Source organism: Pleurodeles waltl, chromosome 2_2 (assembly GCF_031143425.1).
Source record: "Pleurodeles waltl isolate 20211129_DDA chromosome 2_2, aPleWal1.hap1.20221129, whole genome shotgun sequence".
Lineage (NCBI taxonomy): Eukaryota > Metazoa > Chordata > Amphibia > Caudata > Salamandridae > Pleurodeles > Pleurodeles waltl.
In genome coordinates this window covers 1,193,572,075-1,193,590,717 of record NC_090439.1, presented here as the reverse complement: position 1 = coordinate 1,193,590,717, position 18,643 = coordinate 1,193,572,075, and the positions used below count along the sequence as shown (strand labels likewise).

Here is an 18,643-nt window from a genome sequence, read left to right as displayed (position 1 = left end):
GGTTCCCCAAAGGCTTAACAGAGGCTAAATTAGATAATACTAATGCTCTCTTTTGTGGTAGTGTGGTCGAGCAGTTAGGCTTATCAAAGGATAGTGCAAAGCATTTGTTGTACACACACAGACAATAAATGAAGCACGCACTCAATGACTAAGTAACTCCATGCCAATGGTTTTTATATAGCAAAAATATATTTTGTTACTTTATTTCTAGAACCAAAAGATTCAAGTTGCAGGTAACTGGAGACTGGAACTGAGTCATGTACTTACGTTGTAACTGTGCTAACTTTTCTTCCCCCTAGAACTGTTTCTGAAAATTGCAGTGTGTCAACTTTTAAAACAGATCATTGATATTTGTTTGAAAATCGTATAACATGCCAATTCTAAACAAAGTGGTATTGATACATATATTGGATACTTACTTGCAAACTTACTTACCTGCAACTTGAACCTTGTGGTTCCAGTCTCCGGAGGTTAGGATGTCCATAGGTTGGGGTTCAATTTAAACCCAAACCCCCACCACCAGAAACACGGGCCGGTTGGTTGCAGAGGTCAAAGTTGAGGTTGATTTAACATGGGATCCTATGGAGAAGGGGCACTCGGAATCAGGCCTGCTTCCAGGTAAGTACCCGTGTCTTAGGAGGGCAGACCTGGGGGGTTTAGAAGAGCACTTTGGTCAGCACCAAACACACACCCTCAGAGGCACAGGGGCAGCTGAATGCAGAATGCAAACACAGCGTCAGGCTCCCAATGCTTTCCTATGGGGGGCCCCAGGGGTCACAAAGATGATGCAGGTGAAGTCCAGGGGGTCAGTTCCAAAAAACCACCAACTGGACAAGGAGGAGGGCCACCTGCTGGTCGTTGTTGGAATGGTGGTCGAATTTCCCAAGGCCAGGGCGCTGCCTGTGGAGAGGAACCTTGGCGCTGGGTATCTTCATCCGGATCCTTCGCGGTCAGGGGCGGTCCTCTGGATTCAGGCTGCAGACGTCGTCGTGTAGGACAGGAGGGGTCAACCTAGTGTGGGGACTTGCTCAGAATCGCCTGCTCACCAGTTTTAGTCGGTTGGGCCACCTGGACACGGGCTGTGGGCGTAGGGTGCAGAGTGGGTAGGATCCAGGGCGGTTCTGGAGTCCTTAGTTGGAAGTTATTCTTGGACAGGGCCGCTGTGCATGGGTGTCTGCCTCGGGAGTGCAGGCAGTCCTCTGGAGCCTTCTCAGAGGTCGCAGGTCCTCTAGGATGCATTGCCTTCTTTTAGCAGGGCTTTAGAAGCTGGAGACAGACCGGTAGGGCTGGGTCCAAATCAGTTTGCGTCTTCACTCTTCTTTGCTGGGGGTCAGGTTAGCAGTCCTTCTTCTTTTTTCTTGTGAGGTCACCAGGAATCTGATGAGCTAGGTTCAGGGGAGCACTTCAATCGTGGATTTAGGGCCATTACAGGGGTCAGAGGGCAGAAGCCATTGGCTACTGTCTCTGAGGGTGACTACATCCTTCTGGTGTCCACTCCCTTTGGGAGAGGGACACAGACCTAACCTATTGGTTCCTTTCCTCCAAACCAAAATGGAGGATTCTGCAGCGAGGGGGTCATTTTAGCTCTGGGCACCTTAGTGGTGGTCCCAGCTAAAGTGATCACTCCTCCTCGTTTTTCCTAAGTTTCCTTCCGAACTTGCCGCCAGAAGTAGGGCTTTCTCCAGGGGCAGGCATCTCCACTGGCTGGAGTGCCCTGGGACATTGTAACAGGAGGCCTGAGCCTTTGATGCTCACCGCCAAGTGTTACAGTTTCTGCGGTGGGAAGTGTGAAGCACCTCCACTTAGTGCAGGCTTTGTTTCTGACCTCAGAAAGCAGAAAAGGCCCTCACCCCATGGGGTCAGAAACTTGTCTCTTAGCGGTAAGCTGGCACAGACCAGTCAGTCCTGCACTAAAGGATTGGGTAAAATACACAGGGCATCTCTAAGATGCCAACTGGGTGCATTTTTCAATAAATCCAACACTGGCATCAGTGTGCATTTAATGTGCTGAGAAGTTTGATACCAAACTTCACAGACTTCACTGAAGCCATTATGGAGCTATGGGGTTCGTAATGACAAACTCCCAGTCCATATACTCAGTATGGCCACACTGCACTTACAATGTCTTAAATGGACTTAGACAATGTATGGACATTGCTCCTGCACCTATGCCCTCACCTGTGGGATAGTGCACCCTGCCTTAGGGCTGTGAGGTCTGCTAGAGGGGTGACTTACCTATGCCACAGGAAGTGGTTTGTGGATATAGCATCCTGAGGGGGATGCAATGTCAACTTTACCTTTTTCTTCCCACCCGCACACACAAGGTGCATTGGCATTGCGCATGTGTTTGGTTAGGGGTCCCTTAGGGGGTACAATATATGCTGCAGCCTTTAGGGACCCTCCCTGGTCACAGAGCCCTTGGTGCCACTGCTACCATTTACAATGGACTTAGCTGTGGGCCAGGGGTATGCTAATTGTGGAGCAATGGTACAGTGTTAGGGAAAGAACACAGGTGCTGGGGCCTGGTTAGCGGGATCCCAGCTCACACTTAGTCAAGTTGGCATCAGATATCAGGCAAAAAGTGTGTGGGGGGGTACTGCAAACAAACAAGGGGGCAGTTTCTTACAACTACAGAATACACCACACAAGACAGTACATAGTTCTAGGCAGCATACAGCACTAGAGAGCACAACAGAATAGACAGTGCACTATTTCTCAAAACGCTGCACCAGACCGCACACTGTACTACATGGTACAATGTACCAGATGGCTTGTTGCACAAGACAGCACACTGCATTACACAGTACACTATACTACACTGTCCACAGTGCTGCACTAGACAGTATACTGTAGTAAATGGTACAATTGCAGCATCATCTCTATTCCCAACCAAATCCTTGTATCTTTTGAACAAAGCTCAAGATATTTCTGCTCATGCAGAACTTTAATCTTGGTTAACCTTCACTTTTGTGGCCCCCCCTTACTTCATTAAGGATACTGACTCTTGTTTGGTTACCTCACAAGCGCAGGCACTTCCTTCTGAAGCAGCTGATTGCACTTTTACAAATGGTCACAAGCAATGCACCACCCTCTCTAAAGCTGCCCCACCGCTGGTAGTGGTATCAGGGGAGCCTTGGGTTTGCCTCCCCCCTTCCCAATGGCTTGGCAGGTCACACAGGAGCGACAAAACTCCTTAACCTTCTCTGACATCTGGGACCAGTAGAAGTGGTTGACCAGCCTCTCTCAATTCTCAGTCACCACCAGATGCCCATCCAAAGGGATATCATGGACAATGTTAAGAAGAAACTCCCTGTGCTGCTGAGGGATCACCAGCACGGCTCAGGAGTTAGCACAGCTGAGGGGAGTCAGTGTGTAAACCTGCACTCGACAAATTGTCGACCAGGTCTTTCCACCTTAAAAGCTGTAGCTGTAGCTGATGGAGACCGACGGTCTCAGTGTGGACACCAACATATAATTACATTCAGCACAACTCTAATTACCTTTATATTTCTTCATCTCTTCAGGTTTCAGAGTTGCCATAACTTCTTTTTCCCTTGTTTTCTCCATCTCACTCTCCGGACCGTGAAACTTCACCTTCTTATACCTGAAGGACACACAAATCATTTTAGTATTACAGAAGACGTATAGGCTACAGGATCTGAAAAGTAACAGCACACACAACCTGTAATTGGAAATAGAATACTGCGATTTACAGGAGCTCCTGCTGGACAGCAGTTGGTGTGTCTCACTACACCCACAGAGACACACACAGACACACCCACACACACACACACATCAACAACTCTGGAGGGCATCCTGAAGTGTCACACATTATCCCTTCTACTATGCACACCCCTCTGCTCAGAACCTTGCAGGGATTAGCACAAGATAATACAAGCTCCAGGATCTCAGGGGAAACAGTGAAATACTCATCAACTAACACTCATGGCCACTCTCTCTCACCACCTCCCTTCCTGTCTATTTATCTGATTACCTGTATAACGCTTTCTTCTTCTCTCACATCACTCAGTGTCCCTCGCTCTCTCTCGTCTTCTCTTTCAGAAAGCTCCAGATATTGCAAAGGTATCTGTGCACATTGATTGTTACTACAAACACAAACACACAGACTCTATGCTGCGCTGTCTCGACTTTATTTCATCCTCCCACCTTCTCCCACTTTCCTTCTCTCTCTGCGACTAACAGCACAAACATAACTGTGCACAATTGCTGTTACTACCCTCACACTCTCTGTCTCAGCATCTCTCAGCCCCTCTTTGCTTCTCTGTAACTGAATAATACCTGTCATACACCCCCAAACACACACTTTGTTTCTTTTTTTCTCTCTCTTTCATTTTAACTCTCGGTTTGTTTGTCTCGCTGACAGTTCTTGGGATCTCAAAAGTAGATGTGAATAATCACACACTATCTCTTTCATTCCCTCTCTCACTCTCTACGTATGCCTCTTGATCTTCTACTCACTCTTGTGATCTCCTGCGTCTGTCAGGCTCACTCTCTCTATTTCTGTCTCTCACTCTTGCTTTCTTCCTCTCCTCCTGTAAAATCTCAGTAGTGCTGAGTATGACTGTCTGTGAGATTCTGCATCCTGTCTGTGAAAGCTTTCAACCTGGAATTACTACATCTCCTGCATCATCGAATCATTGTGCTCCTCCACCTTGGGATCCTTGAAATCCTACACTGTAGAATCTTTGGAGTCATGGTGTAGGAGGCTGGACTGGCTTGTAGTGAGTACCAAGGGGTACTTACACCTTGCACCAGGCCCAGGTATCCCTTATTAGAGTAGAGGGGTGTCTAGCAGCTTAGGCTGATAGAAAAGGTAGCTTAGCAGAGCAGCTTAGGCTGAACTAGGAGACGAGTGAAGCTCCTACAGTACCACTAGTGTCATATGCACAATATCATAAGAAAACACAATACACAGATATACTAAAAATAAAGGTACTTTATTTTTATGACAATATGCCAAAGTATCTCAGTGAGTACCCTCAGTATGAGGATAGCAAATATACACAAGATATATGTACACAATACCACAAATATGCAGTATAGCAATAGAAAACAGTGCAAACAATGTATAGTTACAATAGGATGCAATGGGGGCACATAGGGATAGGGGCAACACAAACCATATACTCTAGAAGTGGAATGCGAACCACGAATGGACCCCAAACCTATATGACCTTGTAGAGGGCCGCTGGGACTGTAAGAAAACAGTGAGGGTTAGCAAAATAGCCCACCCCAAGACCCTGAAAAGTGGGTGCAAAGTGCACCTAAGTTCCCCAAAGAGCACAGAAGTCGTGATAGGGTAATTCTGCAGGAAAGACCAATTACCAGCAATGCAACAACAATGGATTTCCAGACGAGAGTACCTGTGGAACAAGGGGACCAAGTCCAAAAGTCACGATCAAGTCGAGACTGGGCAGATGCCCAGGAAATGCCAGCTGTGGGTGCACAGAAGCTGCCACTGGATGGTAGAAGCTGAGGATTCTGCAAGAACGACAAGGGCTAGAAACTTCCCCTTTGAACGATGGATGTCCAACGTCGTGAAGAGTTGTGCTGAAGTGTTTTCCCGCAGAAAGACTGCAAACAAGCCTTGCTAGCTGCAAAGCTTGCAGACAGGGGTTTTGGATGCTGCTGTGGCCCAGGAGAGACCAGGATGTCGCCAATTGCATGAGGAGACAGAGGGGGCGTCCAGCAAGACAAGGAGCCCACTCAGAAGCAAGCATCACCTGAAGAAGTGCCGGAAAAGGCACTACGAAGTGGAGTGAAATGGTGCTCACCCGAAGTTGCACAAGAGAGTCCCACGCTGCCGGAGGACAACTCAGGAGGTTGTGCAATGCAGGTTAGAGTGCCGTGGACCCAGGCTTGGCTGTGCACAAAGGAAATCCTCGAGGAGTGCACAGGAGCCGGAGTAGCTGCAAAACACACGGTTCCCAGCAATGCAGTCTAGCGTGGGGAGGCAAGGACTTACCTCCACCAAACTTGGACTGAAGAGTCACTGGACTGTGGGAGTGACTTAGACAGGGTTGCTGAGTTCAAGGGACCTCGCTCGTCATGCCGAGAGGAGACCCAGAGGACGGGTGATGCAGTTCTTTGGTGCCTGTGGTTGCAGGGGGAAGATTCCGTCGACCCACAGGAGATTTCTTCGGACCTTCTAGTGCAGAGAGGAGGCAGACTACCCCCACAGCATGCAACACCAGGAAAACAGTCGAGAAGGTGGCAGGATCAGTGTTACAAGGTCGCAGTACACGTCTTTGCTACTTTGTTGCAGTTTTGCAGGCTTCCAGCACGGTCAGCAGTCGCAGAGGAACTCTGATGAGCTCTTGCATTCGTTTTCTAAGGAATTCCCCAAAGCAGAGACCCTAAATAGCCACAAAAGAGGGTTTGGCTACTTAGGAGAGAGGATAGGCTAGCAACACCTGAAGGAGCCTATCAGAAGGAGTCTCTGACATCACCTGCTGGCACTGGCCACTCAGAGTAGTCCAGTGTGCCAGCAGCACCTCTGTTTGCAAGATGGCAGAGGTCTGGAGCACACTGGAGGAGCTCTGGGCACCTCCCAGGGGAGGTGCAGGTCAGGGGAGTGGTCACTCCCCTTTCCTTTGTCCAGTTTCGCGCCAGAGCAGGGCTGAGGGATCCCTGAACCGGTGCAGACTGGCTTATGCAGAGATGGGCACCATCTGTGCCCATCAAAGCATTTCCAGCGGCTGAGGGAGGATACTCCTCCCCAGCCCTGACACCTTTTTCCAAAGGGAGAGGGTGTAACACCCTCTCTCTGAGGAAGTCCTTTGTTCTGCCTTCCTGGGCCAAGCCTGGCTGGACCCCAGGAGGGCAGAAACCTGTCTGAGGGGTTGGCAGCAGCTGCAGTGAAACTCCGGGAAAGGTAGTTTGGCAGTACCCGGGTCTGAGCTAGAGACTCGTGGGATCATGGAATTGTCTCCCCAATGCCAGAATGGGGTGACAATTCCATGACCCTAGACATGTTGCATGGCCATGTTCGGAGTTACCATTGTGACGCTATACATATGTCGTGACATATGTATAGTGCACTCGTGTAATGGTGTCCCCGCACTCACAAAGTCCGGGAAATTTGCCCTGAACAATGTGGGAGCACCTTGGCTAGTGCCAGGGTGCCCACACACTAAGTAACTTAGCACCCAACCTTTACCAGGTAAAGATTAGACATATAGGTGACTTTTAAGTTACTTAAGTGCAGTGGTAAATGGTTGTGAAATGACGTGGACGTTATTTCACTCAGGCTGCACTGGCAGGCCTGTGTAAGAATTGTCAGATCTCCCTATGGGTGGCACAAGAAATGCTGCAGCCCATAGGGATCTCCTGGAACCCCAATACCCTGGGTACCTCAGTACCATATACTAGGGAATTATAAGGATGTTCCAGTATGCCAATGTAAATTGGTGAAATTGGTCACTAGCCTGTTAGTGACAATTTGGAAAGAGAATGAGAGAGCATAACCACTGAGGTTCTGTATAGCAGAACCTCAGTGAGACAGTTAGTCATCACACAGGTAACACATACAGGGCACACTTATGAGCACTGGGGCCCTGGCTGGCAGGGTCCCAGTGACACATACAACTAAAACAACATATATACAGTGAAATATGGGGGTAACATGCCAGGCAAGATGGTACTTTCCTACACAACCCCCCCCCCAAACGAAGGACAATAAGACTAGCCATGACCTGATGAGTCTTCATTGTCTAAGTGGAAATATCTGGAGAGTCCATCTGCATTGGAATGGGTACTCCCAGGTCTATGTTCCACTGTATAGTCCATTCCCTGTAGGGATATGGACCACCTCAACAATTTAGGATTTTCACCTTTCATTTGTTTTAGCCAAAGTAGAGGTTTGTGGTCTGTCTGAACAATGAAGTGAGTGCCTTACGGGTATGGCCTCAACTTCTTCAGTGCCCAGACCACAGCAAAGCCCTCCCTCTCTATGGCAGACCAACGCTTTTCTCTAGGTGTCAACCTCCTGCTGATAAAAGCAACAGGTTGATCCTGGCCCTCAGAATTACGTTGTGATAAGACTGCCCCTACGCCTAATTCAGATGCATCAGTTTGGACAATTATTTTTTTGGAGTAACAGGGGCTTTTCAGGACAGGTGTAGAGCACATGGCCTGCTTAAGCTCCTCAAAAGCTTTCTGACAGTTTGCTGTCCATAATACCTTCTTAGGCATTTTGTTAGATGTGAGGTCATTAAGAGGGGCTGCAATGGAGCCATAGTTCTTTATGAACCTCCTATATTACCCAGTGAGGCCTAAAAAGGCTCTCACCTGAGTATGAGTTGTAGGGGGAACCCAATCTATAATAATTTGGATTTTCCCTTGAAGTGGTGCAATCTGTTCTCCACCTACCAGGTGTCCCAGATAAACCACCTTCCCCTGCCCTATCTGGCACTTTGAAGCCTTGATAGTGAGGCCTGCCTTTTGCAGGGCCTCCAAAACTTTCCATAGGTGGACCAGGTGATCATCCCAGCTGGAGCTAAAGACAGCTTTATCATCTAGATATGCTGCATTAAAAGCTTCCAGCACTTGCAGGACTGTGTTCACCAACCTTTGAAAAGTGGCAGGTGCATTTCTCAATCCACAATGTATTACTGTGAATTGGTAATGGCCTCCAATGGTTGAAAATGCAGTTTTTGCTTTTGCATCTTCTGATAATTTGATCTGCCAATACCCTGCAGTCAAATCAAAAGTGCTTAGATACTTGGCAGATGCCAGAGTATCTATTAGCTCATCTGCCCTGGGTATAGGGTGAGCATCAGTTTTGGTAACCTGGTTGAGACCTCTGTAGTCAACACAAAATCTAATTTCCCTTTTACCATCTTTGGAATGAGGTTTTGGTACAAGTACCACAGGAGAGGTCCATGGACTTTCAGAGTGCTCAACCACTCCCAGTTCAAGCATTTTCTGTACTTCCTGCTTTATGCAGTCTCTGACATGGTCAGGCTGCCTATAGATTTTACTTTTGACAGGCAAGCTGTCTCCAGTATCTATAGTGTGCTCACACCAAGAATTGGTGCCTGGCACAGTAGAGAAGAGTTCAGAAAACTGACCCAGGAGATTTATGCAGTGGTCTTTCTGCTCAGCAGTAAGACAATCTGCTAGTACTACACCTTCCACTAGAGCATCTTGTTCTGTGGAAGAGAAGAGATCAGGGAGAGGGTCACTCTCTTATTCCTGTCCCTCATCTGTTGCCATGAGCAGGGTGAGATCAGCCCTGTCATAGTAGGGTTTCAGGCGACTGACATGGAGCACCCTAAGGGGACTCCTGGCAGTGCCTAAGTCAACTAAGTAGGTGACTTCTCCCTTCTTTTCAACAATTATGTGGGGTCCACTCCATTTGTCTTGGAGTGCTCTTGGGGCCACAGGCTCCAAGACCCACACTTTCTGCCCTGGTTGGTACTGAACCAAAACAGCCTTCTGATCATGCCATTGCTTTTGGAGCTCTTGGCTGTCCTGAAGGTTTTTACTGCCCGTTTTCATGTACTCAGCCATCCTAGATCTTAGGCCAAGTACATAGTCCACTATGTCTTGCTTTGGAGCTTTTAAAGGTTGTTCCCAACCCTCCTTAACAATTGTTAGAGGACCTCTCACAGGGTGTCCAAATAGGAGTTCAAAGGGGCTGAAGCCCACTCTTTTTTGGGGTAACTCCCTGTAAGCAAAAAAGAGGCAAGGTAACAGGATATCCCATCTCCTGCGGAGTTTTTCAGGGAGTCCCATTATCATACCTTTGAGAGTTTTGTAAAATCTCTCCACCAGTCCATTTGTTTGTGGATGATAGGGTGTGGTGAACTTGTATGTCACACCACATTCCTTCCACATGGCCTTTAAGTAAGCAGACATGAAATTGCTTCCCCTGTCTGATACCACCTCTTTTGGGAAGCCCACCATGGAAAAGATTCCCAGGAGGGCCTTTGCCACTGCAGGAGCTGTAGTGGTCCTTAGAGGAATTGCTTCAGGATATCTGGTGGCATGATCCACTACCACGAAGATAAACCTATTGCCTGAAGCAGTAGGGGGGTCAAGGGGGCCAACTATGTCAACCCCTACCCTTTGAAAGGGAACCCCAACCACAGGTAGTGGAATAAGGGGTGCCTTTGGGGTGCCACCTGTCTTGCCACTGGCTTGACAGGTTTCACAGGACTTACAAAATTCCTTTGTGTCCTCTGACATTCTAGGCCAATGAAACAAGGGAACAAGCCTGTTCCAAGTTTTCATTTGCCCCAAATGTCCAGCTTAGGAAACGTCGTGGGCTAGAGTTAGGAGGAACTTTCTGTACTCCTGAGGAATCACCAATCTCCTGGCAGCTCCAGGTTTTGGGTCCCTTGCTTCAGTGTACAAAAGGTTATCCTCCCAGTAATCTCTGTGAGAGTCACTGACATCCCCATTTCCTTGTTTGACAGCTTGCTGCCTTAGACCCTCTAGTGTGGGACAGGTCTGCTGTGCCACACTCAGCTCCTCCCTGGCAGGCCCCCCTTCACCCAAAAGCTCAGCAGTGTCTGCTTCCAGCTCCTCTGGTGTAGGTTCTGCACAGGGTGGAAATTCTTCTTCCTCAGAATTAGAATCTACTGTAGAGGGAGGGATAGTAGGTAGTGTTTTACCTTTACTAACCCTAGCTTTAGGGAGCACTTGGTCCATTCTTCCAGGATCCAAGTCACCCTGTCCTTTTTGCTTTTTGGCCTGAGCCCTGGTTAAAGCAAAAATATGCCCTGGAATGCCCAGCATTGCTGCATGAGCCTCCAACTCCACTTCTGCCCAAGCTGATGTCTCTAAATCATTCCCTAATAGACAGTCTACAGGTAAATCTGAGGCAACCACAACTTTCTTTGGACCAGTAAACCCCCCCCCCCCAGTTGAGATTCACAACAGCCATGGGGTGGCTAAGAGTGTTTTTATGAGCATTGGTTACTTGGTACTGGTGACCAAGTAGGTGTTGTTCAGGGTGGACCAGTTTCTCTATTACCATTGTAACACTGGCACCTTTGTCCCTGTAGGCCTGAACCTCAACACCATTTATTAGGGGTAGTTGCTTGTACTTATCCATGTTAAGGGGACAAGCAACCAAGGTGGCTAAATCAATAGCCCCCTCAGAGACTAACACAGCCTCTGTGGTCTCCCTAATTAGACCAACCCCAACTAAGTTACCAAAAGTGAGCCCAGCTACTCCCTTGGATTGGCTATTAGTAGGTTTGCTCCCACCACCACTGCTATTACTAGGGACACTAGGTGTAGCAGCAGGGGTTGTAGTGGTAGGAGGCTTGGTGCTTTTCTTTGGACAACTGGGATCTGTTGTCCAATGGCCTTTTATTTTACATAAATAGCACCATGGTTTCTTTTCTTTGTTTTGATTTGAAGAGGATTTGGGCCCACCACCCCCACCAGAGTGTTTTTGTGGGGCTGATGAAGACCCATTTTTAGATTTGTCCCCACCCTTGTCAGAAGACTTACCATCCTTCTTCTTGCCATCTTTGTCACCCCCTGTATGAACTTTTCTGTTCACCCTTGTTCTGACCCATTTGTCTGCCTTCTTTCCCAATTCTTGGGGAGAGGTCAGATCAGAGTCCACCAGGTACTGGTGCAACAAACCAGACACACAATTATTAAGAATATGCTCTCTCAGGATTAAGTTATACAGGCTTTCATAGTCAGAAACTTTACTGCCATGTAACCACCCCTCCAAGGCCTTCACTGAATGGTCAACAAAGTCTACCCAGTCTTGTGAAGACTCCTTTTTGGTTTCTCTGAACTTCATCCAGTCCTGTTCAGTAGTTAAGCCATAACCATCCAGGAGTGCATTCATAAGAACTGCAAAATTATTGGCATCACTTTCTTTCACAGTAAGGAGCCTATCCCTACCCTTTCCACTGAAAGATAGCCATAGGATAGCAGCCCACTGCCTTTGAGGGACATCCTGTACAACACAGGCCCTCTCAAGTGCAGCAAACCACTTGTTAATGTCATCCCCCTCCTTGTAAGGGGGAACTATCTTGTCCAGATTCCTAGAATAATGCTCTTTTGCAGGATGACTATTTGGAATACTGCTGCTGCCACCATGGATTTCAAACCCAATTTTCTGTCTTTCTCTTTCTATCTCTACGGACTGCCTATCTAAATCCAGCTGTTGCTTCTTGAGCTTCAGCCTGCATTCTTCCACTCTCAATCTATTGAGCTCCCTTTCTAACACTCTGTCATCAGGGTGGGTGGGTGGGGCATGCCTTGAAACAGAAGTATGGTGAGAATGAACAGAAGGAGACCTGGCCCTAACAGATGGCACTCTAACAACCTGGCTAACAGAAGTAACACTCCTACTATGATGAGAAGGAACACTCTTACTGTGATGTGAGGCAACACTATTACTGTGGTGTGAATTCACATCAGTACCAGCTATGCTAGGTGGTCTGCTAATGGGCAGGTTGGGAAGGTTCCCTTCTAAATACTTTGCTAGGTGTGCCCCAGGGTCAGATTGGGAACCATCAGCCAATTTCTCATCAGAAGTGCCAACTCTGGTCTTATCTTGTTCAATTAGCATATTAACCAACAGTTCTCTAGAGGGATTCTTTCTTACCCCTAAACCTCTTTCAATGCAGAGACTCCTTGCTCCTTTCCAGCTAAGGTGATCATAAGCATGTTTGGACAGATCAACAGTTTGGCCTGTACCAGACATTTTTTAAAGTGTTTAAGGGACAGAAAAAGAAAGAAAAAGTTTTTCAGAACTTTTAAAAAGACAGAAAAAAAAACTTTTAAAACTTTTAAAGAACTTTTTAGAAAGTTTAGAGGTACTTTTCAGCACTTAGCAAAGAAGTGAAAGAAGAAAAGCAAAACTTTTTGGTTAGGTGTACATACACTGAACTTGTTTTGTATATTTTTCTCTTATGAAAAGTACAATGACAAAAGTGGTAAGTAGTTGCAAAGTACTTATCCCACCACTGCTCAACCAATGTAGGAGGCTGGACTGGCTTGTAGTGAGTACCAAGGGGTACTTACACCTTGCACCAGGCCCAGGTATCCCTTATTAGTGTACAGTGGTGTCTAGCAGCTTAGGCTGATAGAAAAGGTAGCTTAGCAGAGCAGCTTAGGCTGAACTAGGAGACGAGTGAAGCTACTACACTACCACTAGTGTCATATGCACAATATCATAAGAAAACACAATACACAGATATACTAAAAATAAAGGTACTTTATTTTTATGACAATATGCCAAAGTATCTCAGTGAGTACCCTCAGTATGAGGATAGCAAATATTCACAAGATATATGTACACAATACCAAAAATATGCTGTATAGCAATAGAAAACAGTGCAAACAATGTATAGTTACAATAGGATGCAATGGGGGCACATAGGGATAGGGGCAACAAAAACCATATACTCTAGAAGTGGAATGCGAACCACGAATGGACCCCAAACCTATGTGACCTAGTAGAGGGTCGCTGGGACTGTAAGAAAACAGTGAGGGTTAGAAAAATAGCCCACCCCAAGACCCTGAAAAGTGGGTGCAAAGTGCACCTAGGTTCCCCAAAGAGCACAGAAGTCGTGATAGGGGAATTCTACAGGAAAGACCAACACCAGCAATGCAACAACAATGGATTTCCAGACGAGAGTACCTGTGGAACAAGGGGACCAAGTCCAAAAGTCACGATCAAGTCGAGAGTGGGCAGGTGCCCAGGAAATGCCAGGTGTGGGTGCAAAGAAGCTGCCACCGCATGGTAGAAGCTGAGGATTCTGCAAAAACGACAAGGGCTAGAAACTTCTCCTTTGGAGGATGGATGTCCCACGTCGTGACGAGTCGTGCAGAAGTGTTTTCCCGCTGAAAGACCGCAAACAAGCCTTGCTAGCTGCAAAGCTTGCGGTTAGGGTTTTTGGATGCTGCTGTGGCCCAGGAGGGACCAGGATGTCGCCAATTGCGTGAGGAGACAGAGGGGGCGTCCAGCAAGACAAGGAGCCCACTCAGAAGCAAGCATCACCCAGAGAAGTGCTGGAACAGGCACTACGAAGTGGAGTGAAACAGTGCTTACCCGAAGTTACACAAGAGAGTCCCACACCGCCGGAGGACAACTCAGGAGGTTGTGCAATGCAGGTTGGAGTGCCGTGGACCCAGGCTTGGCTGTGCACAAAGGAAATCCTCGAGGAGTGCACAGGAGCCGGAGTAGCTGCAAAACACGTGGTTCCCAGCAATGCAGTCTAGCGTGGGGAGGCAAGGACTTACCTCCACCAAACTTGGACTGAAGAGTCACTGGACTGTGGGAGTCACTTGGACAGCGTTGCTGAGATCAAGGGACCTCGCTCGTCGTGCTGAGAGGAGACCCAGCGGACTGGTGATGCAGTTCTTTTTTGCCTGCGGTTGCAGGGGGAAGATTCCGTCGACCCACAGGAGATTTCTTCGGAGCTTCTAGTGCAGAGAGGAGGCAGACTACCCCCACAGCATGCACCACCAGGAAAACAGTCGAGAAGGCGGCAGGATCAGCTTTACAAGGTCGCAGTAGTCGTCTTTGCTACTTTGTTGCAGTTTTGCAGGCTTCCAGCGCAGTCAGCAGTCGATTCCTTGGCAGAAGGTGAAGAGAGAGATGCAGAGGAACTCTGATGAGCTCTTGCATTCATTATCTAAGGAATTCCCCAAAGCAGAGACCCTAAATAGCCAGAAAAGAGGGTTTGGCTACTTAGGAGAGAGGATAGGCTAGCAACACCTGAAGGAGCCTATCAGAAGGAGTCTCTGACGTCACTTTCTGGCACTGGCCACTCAGAGTAGTCCAGTGTGCCAGCAGCACCTCTGTTTCCAAGATGGCAGAGGTCTGGAGCACACTGGAGGAGCTCTGGGCACCTCCCAGGGGAGGTGCAGGTCAGGGGAGTGGTCACTCCCCTTTCCTTTGTCCAGTTTTGCGCCAGAGCAGGGCTGAGGGATCCCTGAACCAGTGCAGACTGGCTTATGCAGAGATGGGCACCATCTGTGCCCATCAAAGCATTTCCAGAGGCTGGGGGAGGCTACTCCTCCCCAGCCCTGACACCTTTTTCCAAAGGGAGAGGGTGTAACACCCTCTCTCTGAGGAAGCCCTTTGTTCTGCCTTCCTGGGCCAAGCCTGGCTGGACCCCAGGAGGGCAGAAACCTGTCTGAGGGGTTGTCAGCAGCAGCAGCTGCAGTGAAACCCCGGTAAAGGTAGATTGGCAGTACCCGGGTCTGAGCTAGAGACTCGGGGGATCATGGAATTGTCTCCCCAATGCCAGAATGGCATTGGGGTGACAATTCCAAGATCCTCGACATGTTACATGGCCATGTTCGGAGTTACCATTGTGACGCTATACATATGTCGTGACATATGTATAGTGCACGCGTGTAATGGTGTCCCCGCACTCACAAAGTCCGGGGAATTTGCCCTGAACAATGTGGGAGCACCTTGGCTAGTGCCAGGGTGCCCACACACTAAGTAACTTAGCACCCAACCTTTACCAGGTAAAGGTTAGACATATAGGTGACTTATAAGTTACTTAAGTGCAGTGGTAAATGGCTGTGAAATGATGTGGACGTTATTTCACTCAGGCTGCACTGGCAGGCCTGTGTAAGAATTGTCAGATCTCCCTATGGGTGGCACAAGAAAAGCTGCAGCCCATAGGGATCTTCTGGAGCCCCAATACCCTGGGTACCTCAGTACCATATACTAGGGAATTATAAGGGTGTTCCAGTATGCCAATGTAAATTGGTGAAATTGGTCACTAGCCTGTTAGTGACAATTTGGAAAGAGAATGAGAGAGCATAACCACTGAGGTTCTGGATAGCAGAGCCAGTTAGTCATAACACAGGTAACACATACAGGGCACACTTATGAGCACTGGGGCCCTGGCTGGCAGGGTCCCAGTGACACATACAACTAAAACAACATATATACAGTGAAATATGGGGGTAACCTGCCAGGCAAGATGGTACTTTCCTACACATGGTCCTTGGAATCTCTGCATTTCTGCATCTTGGAATCTCTGGATCTCTGTACACTGGAATCTCTAGATCCATGTACCTTGGAATCTCTGGATCCCTGTACATTGGAATTTCTGGATCCATGTACCTTGGAATCTCTGGATCCCTGTACCTTGGGATCTCTGGATCCCTGTACATTGGAATTGCTGGATCCATGTACCTTGGAATCTCTGGTTCTCTGTACCTTGGGATCTCTGGATCCATGTACCTTGGAATCTCGGGATCCCTGTACCTTGGAATCTCTAGATTAATCTACCTTGGAATCTCTGGATCCCTGTACCTTGGAATCTCTGGATCCCTCTACCTTGTAATAACTGAAGGCCTGTTCCTTGAAATCTCTAAACAGATAAATATTGGAATATTGGACTCACATAAGTCCTGCATTTTAGGTTCAAATTATTTGTATTGGTATGTAACATTATACAGCGATCACATTGTATGACCCGCCCAGAAGGGGGCAGCATAGTGATAATAATTATATAGCTGTATTAAAAGTAATAAGATAGAATGGGATGAAAGGTAAACAAAGCATCCCCCTTCTTCTCTCCCTCCCCCGGGAGCACATTCACCCATTAATGAAGCAACAATGAGAGAAAACACTAAAGGTTAAACCCCTGCATGGCCCTGTTCACTGTATCATGGCTGGTGTGTTGAGAAGCCTCAGGAGCTGAAGACATCTGGGGCATGTCAATTCCTTAAACTCCGTAGAAAGGAGCCCCATATCTCTCGGAAAGAGTCTGCTTGGCTCGTCAATGTCAGAGTAATATTCTCCATGCCTAAGATGTGCCACAGGCGGTGTATCCATCCCAGGTGCATGGGAAGAGTGTCAGTACCCCAGTGAGAGAGTATGTTTTGAGTGGCCGAATCCAATGCCAACCCTATTAGACACCCCCTATGGTCGCAGATTCTATGCTTCCCATATTTTTAGCTGTGTGACGTGCCCTGTAGTATATGTCCTCCCATTCCCTATGTGTGAGAGATCTACTGATTTCAGCCTCCCGCTGTTGTTGTCCTGGTGATTAATCTTTTATCTGAGGTCTTCTTCAACAGCCATTTCTCAACATCAGTAAGGGATCACTGTGCCTGGTCTCTTATCCCGGGATGAATGACCCAATGAAGAATTTGTAAGTAGTGGAAACGCTCTGCCTCAAGTGTGCATGTTCAGATTTCAGAGTGTCAAAAGGTATCAAACTATCTAGTCAAGAATGCGTTTCGTGTGTACCCACATTGGGGGTGCGTCACAAATCCATTTTGGTCTGGGTCAATTAGACTAGCGGATAGCTAGAATACCGGTTAGCAGCTTAATGTCCGTATTAAGTAGTGATTTGGTCAGTAGGACCCGCATGATTGAGGGTCCTTCCCGGGCTTAGGAAGAACCAAATTGGATGCCTCCAGCATTGAGGGCGAAATGGAATCAGGGTGTGTTATGGCATTAAATAGGCGTGTCAAGATGGGCGCCAATTGGAAACTGATTAGCCTGGAACATCGTTGAGTGCCAAATATCTGGAAATAGCTTGTTCTATTTGTCTAACGAATGCAGGGCGCTGCAAAAGAGCTTCGTTCAGTTGCCATGGGCGAACATGTCTTTGGAGAGGAGGAAGCCCCAGGGTCAAAGACACTGCTGAGTGGTCCGACAAGCAGCGGGGTTGTATATCAATGGTTGGCAGTAAGGATTGTATACCTGTGGTTCCTAAAAAATAGCCTTGTCTAGCGTACATGTTATGGGCAAGTCAGTAGAAGGTGTAATCTGTAGACTAAAGATAGGACTCTCGTCACAGATCTCGGAGTCCCACCTCCCAACCCACCTAACCCCTTCTGCTGATAATGTTCCCACTCCCCATGTGCGTGGTGCCGATCTGTCCATCTCATTGTGGAAGACTAGGTTTAGATCTCCTTCCAGTAAAAGCAGTTTGTCTGGAATGGCTGTCACCTCTGATAGTTTGTTGGATAAATCATTCCTGACCCTCATTTGGTGCATAAATGGACCCCACTACAATAGTGTAATTAGCAATGTGTATCCTGTAAGCCAGAACCCTCCCCTTGACATCCAGAACCTTATCTCCCACCTTACCCTGTAAGAAGCGGGAAACTAATATGGCTACCCTGGATGTCTTTTTATCTGCTGAAGAGAAATACTGGTGAGGGAAGACTCTGGATTGTAATCTTTGGCAGTCCCTGGCTAAGAAATGTGTCTCTCTACAAAGCATATGTCAACTTTCAAATGCTCTTCGTGTGAGAGGACCGCCATACGTTTGACCGGATTGTTAAGACCCCTAACATTAAGGGTCAATACAGTTAACTTATCATGAAGAGCGGTAGATCCTTCCGATATAGTAGTGTAGCCCCCAGAGAGTGATAGAAAATCCCACCACCTGTCCTCCTATGATCGTGTCCCTCTTAAGTTGCTGGCTGTTTACCTGCTACTGTGAATGTGCTCCCTCCCCTCTCAGAATAAAAAATCCACAACCCTGAAAGAACAACACAAACATAGATCAACAGCTCTGGACTGAGAAAAACGTAAAAATAAGTAGTTCTCAAAAGGCCCCCAAAATAATTCTCAAGGGAATAGTGGTAACCTGTCCCAGTCTGATTCTAAAAAGAAAGGGCTCTCTGACCAGAAGACAGGGAGGTTTGTACCCCT

The 18,643-nt window shown here is 47.6% G+C and overlaps 1 protein-coding gene across 1 annotated transcript in view; it reads right to left on the bottom strand.

Annotated features, from left to right (window-relative positions):
• LOC138283072 (butyrophilin subfamily 1 member A1-like) overlaps positions 1–18,643 on the bottom strand; it is a 34,728-nt gene that overhangs the window by 9,988 nt on the left and 6,097 nt on the right. The window contains exon 2 of the mRNA XM_069221222.1: positions 3,501–3,604. Coding sequence (XP_069077323.1) covers positions 3,501–3,604 — 104 coding nt within the window. The remainder of the gene's footprint in view (positions 1–3,500; positions 3,605–18,643) is intronic.